The 12,930-nt window shown below is 32.3% G+C and overlaps 1 protein-coding gene across 4 annotated transcripts in view; it reads right to left on the bottom strand.

The window, feature by feature from the left end:
• Positions 1-12,930, bottom strand: part of shn (zinc finger protein schnurri) — a 472,944-nt gene that overhangs the window by 29,144 nt on the left and 430,870 nt on the right. For 3 of the 4 annotated variants that reach the window (XM_081755807.1, XM_081755806.1, XM_081755810.1), the window contains exons 6-7: positions 7,776-7,911; positions 6,322-6,463 (exon numbers count right to left, since the gene is read on the bottom strand). In XM_081755807.1, coding sequence (XP_081611933.1) covers positions 6,322-6,463; positions 7,776-7,911 — 278 coding nt within the window. The remainder of the gene's footprint in view (positions 1-6,321; positions 6,464-7,775; positions 7,912-12,930) is intronic. The other variant, XM_081755808.1, reaches the window with a different exon arrangement.

Raw genomic sequence — 12,930 nt, 5'->3', positions numbered from 1 at the left:
AACCCGCATACAGAATGCACGCTGTACGATTTAAAAAAAAAAAAAAATTCAAAACACAAAATGCTTTCTAGTCATTTTAGAAACCAGGCTTGTGCTGCCATCTCTTGTCACAAGCTAAGATTACGAATATGAGAAATTAAACGTTCAAATGTGTTATTTCGTTTCATCATTAACACACACGCACTGTATTAATAGTTTTTACGACACATTTCACTTTAAAACCCGATGAATCATGTACAATCAGGCTGTACTTCTTGAAGCTAAAAATTAAAAGGAGTATTAGTAGGGCTTGCTTGTTGCGTTAAAAAAATAAAGAAATCTTTATCGATTTTAGCAACTCTTACTTATAAGTACACGCTACATTGGCTTAACGTTTAATAAGTTTGTTCCGTGTATTTCCCTGGAATTCCTGTTTAAAATAATAATCAGTAATTTCTTGCTTAAATTGAACCTAAGTCCTAGCCCCTTGAATTTTAACGGTCCACAATTCGGGAACCAAAGGTCTGCAACTAAAATATTTAAAACGCGTACTATGCAACTAAAGGTCTACATCTACGCCAAATTTAGTCAAAATTGGATGAATTATGTAGATTGCGTACAATATATATATATATATATATATATATATATATATATATATATATATATATATATATATATATATATATATATATATATATATATATATATGAGCTGCTCGAGGGAGTACAATGGTATGTCACATTTTTCTAACTTTCGAGTAAACCGGGAAAGAAGGTTCAATATTCCCATATAATTCAATCCAATGACACATACCAAATAAGCTTCTCCTGCCATTTGCGGATACATTCCGAAATTAAAACTAACTGTTTCACGTTAATAAATCAATTTCACCAGAAGGGCGCTTACCATTGTGTTCGCCCGAGCCGCTCATATATATATATATATATATATATATATATATATATATATATATATATATATATATATATATATATTATATTCAAAATTCACGTTCATCCAACTTTTATAAATTACAACTTGTTATAATCAAATAAATGTGAAAAATATTCTCTCTGAATAGCAAGAATAGCGAATTTTTAAACAAATACACGTGTTAATGCGATTTAAAGAAAATGTTCCTGAGATTTTATTGAAAACAGTGCACTTGTTCCCGTTTTTTTTTTTTTTTTTTTTTTATTTGAGTTATCAATTTTTATTATTTTATAGTCTCTTTACTATTTCAAACTACTGAAGATTTCTGCAGTTGAGCAGATTAAAACAGTTAGGAATCAATGCTTTAAAGTCAAAATTATTAATGTATTTCATTACAGTACATTACATAATCTGCTAATCTCACAACAATTATAGGTACACAGTCATAGTATAGTCAAGATATCCATAAATCTGGTTCTTTTCTTATCTACATCAAGTACCTACACACGATTAATTTAATTGATTTAATTTACACTCCTAAACCTATCTGCCTCTTAATACCTCATATAACGAAATACTTTAGTTTGTATAATATTAACCTGTACCTTGGGCAAAAAGTGCTCATAAATATGTAATATACTTAGTAGAATGTTCATTTTAAATTAACAAGAAAAGAAGAATGTTTTTAAGATATGTAAGAGATTATTATGGGATAGTTGTGACTATGTACATGTTATGTGTTGATCTAGTCAAGTGAATTTATGTATTTCACGGTTTTAAAAGGAGAATATTTAAGACATATCAAGCAATAAAGGTGAGACTAATGATCTTTAAATATCTGAGTTGATTCTTGCATAAAGAAAAGTAATTATCGCTTCGTAGCTTATATTTTAAAAGACGGACCAGGTTGACGACGCTTTTCTATAGTGTCGTTATAAAAATTTGGTTTACCAAACCCGGGACTTTTGAAAATTCAGTTCCCGAAGAAGGAAAGTAGGGCTGAATTTACTTTGATATTACCATTTATGAATACGAACTTAACCGTATTACGAAGCGGTAAGGTCATCAAAAGAAAAATGGATAGTGAAATTGTGCAACAGGAATCAAATATCAGTAATCAAGGTGAAATTAGTGCAACACCAAGTTTGTCATCTGAGGATCGACTTTTGTTAGCTGTGCAGCGACAAATTATGCAAATGACGACTGAGATAAAACAAACCATGGAACAGAAGCTCAATGAATCTAACACAAACATGGAACAGAAGTTCTATGAAGCTAACAAGACCATGGAACAGAAGTTCTATGAAGCTAACCAGACCATGGAACAGAAGATAGAACTGAAGTTCTATGAAGCTAACCAGACCATGGAAAAGAAGATAGAACTGAAATTTAACGAAGCTAGCAAGCAGTATGAAGAATTAAGTAAACGGATAGAACGGATAGAACTGAAATCAGACGATACGAAACAAACAATCGTCCAAGTGATGAACGACATATCCTCACAGTTTGAAGAGAAGTTAAAAAGGATAGCCGATGAGTGTCAAGAAAAGCACGATCATCAAAATCATGAAATCTGTGCTGTAAAAAAGGATTTAACGTTAATAGAATCTTCCGTTAAACATCAAAAGATCCAGTTGGCTACTATGCAGGAAGAAATTAAAACGTTACAGGCTAGAGACACCATTTATCGCAATAATCTGGGCAGTGATCGCTTCGAGTTTCCCCAATCACCGGATATAAATACGCCTTCGCCGGAATCTGAGGAGGATATTATATTAGAGGAAAATTGTCCGAAGATCACTGATGAACGAAATATAAATGGTATCATGACACAACACGCCACGGACCGGAACAATCACACCACAAGAACAAGGAGTGAGAAAAGAAAGGTAAAGTTAAGTGTCAAGATGAGCGAAATCAAAGCCATGAGTAAATTTAGTGGTAAGTGCAATGAAAATGCTAGTTCTTTCTTAGAGAAATTCCAAGACGAATGCAATATAATGTCTATCGACCGATCACAATACATGAAATTAATACCCCATGTATTACTCCCACCTTGTTCCTTATGGTTTAAGGCAATACGTGATCACATTAGTACATATGAGGAATTTAAAGCGGCATTGATCGCGAATTACGAAAATGACTTTTTGCTGGCAAACAGAGATGCCACCCTTAGAAATCAACATTTCAATCCTCGATTGCACAAATCAATTGTAGAATTTGTTGTAAATGTCTATAACGAATTAAAGGTTGTTAATCCCTTGCAATCGGAATCAAGAATAATAGCATCGATTCGCAATTTGCTTCCATTTAAATTACAGCAGATCTTATTTTCCACACAGTGTATGAGTTTCAGTCATTTATTAATGCTTGTACAATGCTACGAAACTCAATATCATGCTATGAATCTAACACAATCAGGAATGGGTAAAAATAAGAATAATTCAGATCATTTGGTCCCTGTTCGAAATTTGAATATCCGAAGTGTGAATAATACTGAACCGAACCTAAGACGAGTATACTCTAGCACTCAAAATGAACAAAATAGACAAGGTTATGTAGGGAATCCGCCTAACCTAATCAACCGAAGTAGACACAAAAATAATAGAAATACATGTCGAAATCCTAGAGATGCTACCAATCCTATGTATAGACATAATCATTGTTCACGAGATGGTACTTCATATCAAAATTCAAATCACGATGAAAGACATGTACAACCTAATGTAGAACCTAATCACGATTGTGCGGTACAGTGCACTTTATTAGATTCATATGCCAGTGTGAATGTAACATGATTACCGTTAACGAAATTAGGTTAAACCCATGTTGGTTATAGATTCTTGTGAATTTTCGTTTTAATGTTTATGTGTTAATATTAATAATGAAAACGATGGTTATAAATATTTGAAATGCATCTAGTTAAAGAGTTAATAGCACCCAACATTCTTGATCAAATAAATAAGAATGAAAAAGAATAATAATAATGAAAAATGTGTTTATATAATAACAAAAGGGTGTCTTTTGTTTCTGTAAAATAAATTTATTTACTTCCATTTGATTATTCAAACGTAGGTTATGTTTAATTTTTATTCTTTCTTATTAATGTGAAGAATCATAATTCAATTTATAATTAGTTAAAGGCAAAGATTATTTATATTAGATTGATTTGTGTTTAATTATCAAAGATTATGTTAAGAATAAGATCCATTCTATAAAATCAATTATTCAATGACTACCTTGAATGAAATTCTTCTTTATTTATGACATCTTAGTACTACTATGTATACATTAAAATTGCAACATCTAACTTATTTGTTATACAATGCGCCCGAAAAGAACAAATATTATTTTGTCATATCACCGTTTGTAATGATGATCGAAACTATTAATCTTCATAATTTGTAGTTCACCCTCGTTAATTATATTTATAAGCGACGATGTTTTTAATGATAAAGAATAAATAATAATGTAATAAAAGAGAAATATTAATGAAATCAAAGATTTATTGTAAATGTATTTATGTGAATGATAATAAATAATATTTTATATATATGAGGGTTAACCAAAATGTAATGGAGATATATACGAGGTGTGATCAAAATATAAAGAACATATGTAATGTACGAACATTAATGTAATCAGACCAGTGGTTCTTGAATATAAAAGCCAAGCCCACTCATGACTTTTATATTCAGTCCCTTTATCGGGCGACATTTTCTATAACGAAATACTTTAGTTTGTATAATATTAACCTGTACCTTGGGCAAAAAGTGCTCATAAATATGTAATATACTTAGTAGAATGTTCATTTTAAATTAACAAGAAAAGAAGAATGTTTTTAAGATATGTAAGAGATTATTATGGGATAGTTGTGACTATGTACATGTTATGTGTTGATCTAGTCAAGTGAATTTATGTATTTCACGGTTTTAAAAGGAGAATATTTAAGACATATCAAGCAATAAAGGTGAGACTAATGATCTTTAAATATCTGAGTTGATTCTTGCATAAAGAAAAGTAATTATCGCTTCGTAGCTTATATTTTAAAAGACGGACCAGGTTGACGACGCTTTTCTATAGTGTCGTTATACTCACGAGCCTAATTATCTGACTGGATAGTTCACTAAGAGGCCATTGAAGATATTCTGCCAACTGCTCATCCCAACAGGAGAAAAATACAGTAATTGACAGTATAGGAACTTGCTTAAACCAACGTGAAATCAACGTTTTTTTTTCTTGTTTTTTTTAAACCATAAAAAGAGATCAAAAATATGTTTTTAAATTCGGGATTAAATACCGTGCATTTAAAAGTAAACACACACATGTATGCACAAGTTTTGTGTTCACGTGTAAACAACTGGCTACCGCACATTGTCTCGGGTCCGCCGCCTGTTGTGGGTGCAGGGTTAACATCGTAAAGCAACTGGGATACGCTAAGTAGCTAACTATGGATCAAAAAAGTCAGAAATACTGGAAATGGAAACGATGCCCTGACAACGCGTCACCCAGCTAAAGAGTGCGCCATCTGGAAGCAGAGTTCTTCATGCGAGTGAAAATGCTACAGACTGTTTAAGTCTTACTATATCAAAATATTTCTCCCTTCAATACTGGTATTGTTATTTCAGCTCTGCACCGCACCGTTTACAGTCAACAGAAAAAAGAAAAAAATGGGTATACATCTTCCATATTATATTCTTTTATCAATAATTTCGGAAAGAGTCAACTCGTTTCAATTCGGTTTTCTTTAACGTACAGAGTACAATGCTGAAAACTGTATTCCAACTGATGAAGTTGCTCGGAGGATCTAAAGCGGCGTATGAGGGAAGTCATTATCAACACAAATTAAAGTGTTACCGCTTTAAACGAGAAGAAAAATTACCTGATGTACTAATTAATGCACGTAAGAATGGGTATATTAGATAAACTTTCTTCACTTAGTTTGCAGAAATAAAATTTTATTTTTTACCGATGTGCCTTCCCTCACGAGCCGTTTCTGTGATGTTATTAATAAAGGAAAATGCTGAGTGCGCTAATAATAATAATAATAATAATAATAATAATAATAATAATAATAATAATAATAATAATAATAATAATAATTATTATTATTATTATTATTATTATTATTATTATTATTATTATTATTATTATTATTATTATTATTATTATTATTTATCATAATTCTCCCTCTTTTATACTTGATTATCCCGCCAAATTATATTATCAAACATTTGCACTTTTTGCCTCCTTTAGGCTAATGGATATCACGGCAGAATATCAAATTAAACGCATCTATTTCATTTTTGGTCAAATTCCTTTCACGTGCAGTTGTCCGCCATTATATTCAATATGTCTTCTACCCCAAAACACACACTATTCTTTGAAGCATGTCATATTCGATACCTGATGGTTCAGCGTCGTCAAACTGACCCTCATCAACTGGCATATTGTCCTCTTCTTCATCTTCGTCCTCATCCTCATCTTCATCTTCATCCTCATCAGATTCGTTTTCATCTTCCGAACCTCGAGGTCCTTGTAACTCTTGCTGCAAGAAAGAAAGAAGAAAAAAGTCCTGTAAAAATTTGCATGAGATAAGCGTGTACGTGTCTTGACTATCCAGCAAGTTCGAGAAATGAAATAATACAAAATATAAGACAAGTTAAAGTATGAACTGTTTTAACTATCAAATATCAAGTCGACTCTAAAATTTACAGGGTAGCCAGTGGCCACAAAGTTCCATTATCCTTGATAAATGCTAATGTAAGTTTTGTAAGTTTTCCCGTTACCTTTTTATAAATGCTAATATAAGGTTTTTCATTATTTCAGATTGTGGAACGATAGCTGATACTTCCACTTGCCTGACCACCACGAAGCACAGACCTCACCACCTATGATAATGCGCTATGGGGATTCATAAACGGCATCATTGCACAAAACCGTTACGATACCACTGCCGAACTGACAAAAGCTGTAAAACAAGCTTTCACTCAAGTTACACCTGCAATGCTCAGCAAATTGTCGCACAGAACCTGGTGGGTATTATTCTTTTGTCATAAGAATGATAATTGACAGAGAAAGCATTGTTGTTCATGTCATTTAGTTCTTTCCGTGTAGTACGTTTTACGTACGTTTAGTGGTTTATGTTACTTATTTTAGGAGTAACCAGACTTTGCGGCCATTCTGTACGATGATTATAGATACAATATAACTATGCAAAACTTCTTTACCCCACACTTCCTTTTTGCACATTAAACGTGTCATTTTTTAAAGTTTTCTAAATTCTAGTATATTTGGCCACCAGTTGCGAGATCCTAATCCTAGATTCGGTTACTGGCGCAAATTACCCTCACGGAAAGCTGGTTTTTTGGTTATATTAGAAACAATAAATAGCCGAATGGTATTTACAAGTATGGAACTATGTTATTTAAAATTTTACGATCTTAGAAAATAATAATAATAATAATAAAATGTAAAAACTAAATTTCATGTTTTAAAATTGAAATCTACAACATCGAAAGCTTGAAAATTTTATTTCAGCCAGCCCAAATTTGTAGTCAGATTCTCGATTCTTTCACACACTTCTCTAGAGGTATTGTGGGCTCTTAGTTATTCACTAAATTTTCTATTTATATAAAATAACAATTTAAATTCAGAGTACTGAGAAACTGAACTCAACAAACTCTCCAATCCAACATCTTCAGTCACTGGACAAGACATCCTTTGAAAAATCTCTTAACTACTTTGCAAATGGTAAACAAAATGATCTTTTTCTTTATTTTCTTCCCCAATACTTTGGATTTAAGTGTTTTTCAGGTAGATAAGCAATCTCTTTAATAAACAGAGACCTCCCTTCTTACCTGTCTGGCCAATGATTCCTCGTCTATCTGGCTATCATCAACAACAGTAGGCACTGGCGTGATTCCCAGTTCCACACACTTCTTGTAATGAGCTTTAGACTTCATATGCTTGGTCAGGTTTCCTTTAGTCTTGAAGCTAAATAAAAATACAATATTATAATATTAAAAATACAACATATATAAACCACCAGACTAACAGTGTTGCAAACCGAACGTAAAGATCTACTTTTTCAAACAGCACTGTCAGGTTATTACATATTTCAAATCAAAATGTTAAATGAAAACTCACAATATTACATTTATTATTCAGTGTTGCAAATCAAGGACACTGCAGTATCTCATACATCCAAATTTTGGAAGCCACTACAGCAGTAATAACGCAAGTGAAACGAGGGGGGGGGGGGCAATGCATATCTTAAGTTACTTAGTGTCTAATATTATGATCATGATATGACGTAATTTCAAATAAACACAAACAAAGTTACAAAAAATTGAAAATTTGACTTTTTTTTTTTTTTCAAAAGGCTTTATTTTGAAAAATTGCTCAAGACAAGAACTTATTCAATCACACAGATGGTTTTCAACAGATGTAAAGATAATAATACCGCAATTTGATATCTCAAACCGTTTCAGAGATATAATAAACATTGTTAAAGCTTGCAACGCTACTTATGTAATTGCGAGAATTTATTGTAATTATACCTTACAAAAAATTCGTTGCAAGGGCATAGATAAATAAATAAAAATAAAAAAAAAAACTTCCCACGAATACCTCATACGAATATTTTAAGCAGTATATAACAATGTTTACCAATGTTTTGGGTATCTTCGGAATGGTTTGAGATATTGAACTCCTGTAAATGACAATATGATCTTTATATCTGTTGCAAACCATCTGTATGGTAGGATGTGATGCTTATTTAAGAACATTTTGTAAAATAAAGTCCTTTGAAAAAAATCAAATTTGTAACTTTGTACTTGTTTGAAATACGACACATCATGGTCGTGGTATTCGACACTAAAGGTATTTTGGATGTGCATAACCCTGCAGGTCCGTATCCATGGGGGGGTCTAATGGGAGCCGGCCCTAAATTTTTATTGCCCCTTCCACCTAAAATTTTCACAGTAGGCATGCAAATGAACTATAATATGGTTGAATCGGGCCCCCTAATTTCTACGCCTCCCCTACATTTTTGGGCTGGCTACGGGTCTGTAACCCTGTCCTTCTTACTTGCGTTTTTACTGCTGTAGAAGCCTCCAAAGCCTGGTTGAATTTCGATGTTTATGATACTGTAGCGTCCTGAGTTAATAACAGGGTGGATTGATTTAAATCAGTCTGATTTAAATCACTTGATTTTTTCAATAAAAATCGTTGATTTAAATCAAATTCCGAAATAAATTAATTTAAAGTGAAAATAATTAAAATCCCGTTTCTGTTCTGTTATTTCGATTATGGAAGATAATAATCATAATACAATGAGACTCAAATGTATGTACAGCACAGTATGAAAACGAGTGTCATGCAGAGGATGATTAGGGAAAATCCTGTTTTCAACGGGTAACGAGGCAATCCTCTTTTTTTCTCTTCGCAACATAGGGTTTTCAGATCTTTACTATTCCAACAGGGAAATCACCATGGACATTTAGGACGAAAATTCTTTGTGCCCATGTCTATTTGTTTGTTTCAAGATAATAGGGGCGTATTTAGTGGGGTCCGATCACCTCTCTGAAACAAACAAACAAAATAGATTTTAAAACTTTAGGCGAAATTTATGTACTATATACATAGAAGTTTCTCAGGATCGTAATACGGCAAATTTTGAAAGCGTTAAAATATTGAATAATACTTTTGATACTTTCAAATATCTAGGATCAATATTAATAGACGAAAATTATATTCACGAAGAAATTAAACGTCGACTAAAAGCAGGGAATTCGTGTTATTATTCACTTCAAAATCTCTTGTCGTCGCGAATTCTGTCAAGGCATTTGAAGCTTAAAATATATAAAATGATATAATCATGCCTGTTGTTCTGTATGGTTGCAAAACATGGTCGCTTACTATGAGGGAAGAATATAGACTGAAAGTATTTGAGAACAAGATGCTGAGACGAATATTCGAACCCAAGAGGAACGGGAATGGGTAATGGCGGAAACTTCATAACGAGAGACTACATAATTTATACGGTTTACCAAACATTGTTAGGGTCATCAAGTCTAGGAGGCTCAGGTGGGCGGGTCATATAGCCAGGATGGAAGAAAGTAAGAACGCTTTCAATGTCTTAACTGGAAGATCAATTGGAAAACGACCATTGGGAAGATCTAGGCGCAGATGGGAGGACAATATTAAGATGGATCTCGCAGAAATAGGAATACAAAGTAGAAACTGGATCCAGTTGGCTAAGGATAGAAGTCAACGGAGAGCTTTTGTGAACGCGGCATTGAACCTCCGGGTTCCATAGGCTATAGAGTTAGTTAGTTAATTTTAAGTGAAATTTATATACTTTATATGTATTTCCTGCCGCTAGCTAGTTCCCATTTTTTAAAAGTATGTCCCTGCCAAATATCAGTAACCTTCGTGAAAAGAAAAGTGTCATATTGATAAACGTTGCTGTACTTTTTCCTTAAAACGTTGTTTGGGATTCAAATAGGTTAACGATTGGGGACCCAATACTTACACTTAAATGGCATAATTGACATTTAATACTAATTCCTAATGTTATTTCTTCAGTTCGCAACTTGTATTATACGAGGAGAAAGATTTGATTTAAATTAAAAAAATCAACAAAAAGGATTTTTTTTAAATCATGATTTTTTTCCACCCTGGTTAATAATAATGAATAATAAGTGTGCTATTTGTAAGTTTTTGTTTAACATGTAGATTTGACGAAGTAATAATAATTTGAAAAATATATATATATATAACTTTGTATTGAGTCGGTAACACTGTTCGTCTGGTTGTATTGCAGAATATGTCAAACGATCAATATTTGCATAGTACGAAATTTCAGCGTCTTTTAGTCTATTGGTTTAAAAGTAACAAGGGAGTATCAAGATAAGTAATCCATCGTTGTGTACATATATCAAAATATAGACTTTTTTTTAAAAAAAAAAAATCATATTTCTATATGTTTTTTTTTTTTTTTTTATTTTTACTTTCATGTATATGTAGAATTATATATGAAACCTCCTTTCAATTTTTTCTATATATATTTTTTTAATGTTAAGAACTACAATGCTGTACTGAATAACGAAATACTTTCAGAATCTGAATAAGGTAAGCAGGAAATCTTATGAAACATGGGCCCAGAAGAAAAGAATAAATAGCTCTAATATTACTGAAGTTAGGTAACGCGGTTGAAGCGTATCGTACAAAAAGACCTGCATTATATCATTATCTACGGGCCTTCACATGATTGATTCTGTGGGAAGGAAAGACTTTTTGCCCTATTATATATATATATATATATATATCCAAGCTTTGTGAAATATGGCAAAGGCAAAACTCGCCTCATTTCCTCTTAGAATACTACACTACTGTACAGTCAAGATACTTGCAGACTAACTTAATACATAAGAGCACCTGATTATGGCATTATCACATTCAAAAAATTGTGATCTTATGAAACAAGTACAATAAAATTCCTTGTTATAATATATAAATCTACAAGGATACATGAAATAGATTTTTTGGTAAAAGTAAAATTCGTACAATGTGATTGCTTTGAGAATTTCTTTTTTTTTTTTTCCGCACTTTGAGGTAGATATTTTACACTAATGTAGATTTTACATAGGAATATGAGTGATAAAGTAAACAGCTAATTATTTTACTGATGTCCTATATGTTTTTCTTTCGATCGTTTATTAAGTAAAATGTTTTGGAGTGCCAACAAGAGCGATCACTCCTCTTGGCCCCAATGTGGACGACCATGGATTTATCAGAAATTAATAGTACCAAGATTCCTACAACGCTGTGCGTAGAATTTTAAAAATCTTAAATGTAGAGCTACCCTTGGACCATTCATTCGTGTCTTTCTGCAAAACCATATTTGAAATACAGATGGGATTATAATCACGGTTTTGAAGGAATAAAGAGCACGGAACTAGAAATAACATTAAAATTAAAAGGAAGATCTGAATGAATCCGTCTTAGGTGTAGGTGATTTTTAAAAAGTAAATTTGCACTAGAACTGTTATCAATTTAAATACTGCAAGTGTAAAAGAATAAAATTGAATATTATTTAATTTAAAATACAACAATTTATTTCCTCCGAGAAAAGAATGCTGCAGATTACGAACGGAATAGATGGCATTGGGAAACAATATGGAATAGAAATCAACATTGAAAAGTCAAAAGTCATGAGAATACGCCTTTAAGAAACAGAGTAAAACAGAGAGAGCTTAAATATATCAATCATTTCAAATATATGGGAATATCTTGTCGAAAGATGCTTATTGCACCAAAGAGATCAGGTAAAGGATTGGTATAGCGAAAGAGGCATTAAAAAAAAAAAAAAAAAAAATCACTCCTAACTAGCAGACTTAACATTGAACTAAGGAAGAAGCTGGTGAGAGCATATTATATATAGAGCATAGAATTGTATGGTTTAGAGACTTGAACATTACGGAAGTGAGAGAGCAGAGAGCTTCAAAATGTGGTGTTCGAAGAAGATAAGGAAGGTAAAATGGACAGAGAGAGTAATAAATAAAGATACTTTAAAATGAGCACGAGAGAAGAGGACGCATTTATCCAACACCCTTCGTGAAAAAAAGACCAACTTCATTGGACACATCTTGCGAAGGAATTGCCTTCTTCATACTGCCAAAATGCATACGATGTGAGGAATAGGAAGAAAACCACAACTTATTGATGATTTGAAACATACATAGAAAATATTGGGAGTTAAAGAAGGAAGCTGAAGATCGAGAAACATGGAAGGAACATTTCCAGACTCTAAGACTTCTATTAGTTCCCCTAGTTTTTCTAACTAGGGCTTCTATTAGTCCTAGGACTTACCAACAGGCAGAATAATAATAAAACCCCATTTGGCTACAGAAGATATGAGAAAACCCACTTCTGATTAGATTTGTTAAAATAAACCATTTCTTACCTACAGCAGGATTGTATCAAAACAACTACTGTAATCTTGCATTT

This window comes from Thermobia domestica, chromosome 4 (assembly GCF_964235325.1).
Source record: "Thermobia domestica chromosome 4, izTheDome1.hap1.1, whole genome shotgun sequence".
NCBI classification, from domain to species: Eukaryota; Metazoa; Arthropoda; class Insecta; order Zygentoma; family Lepismatidae; genus Thermobia; species Thermobia domestica.
This window is presented reverse-complemented; position numbering and strand designations above follow the sequence as displayed.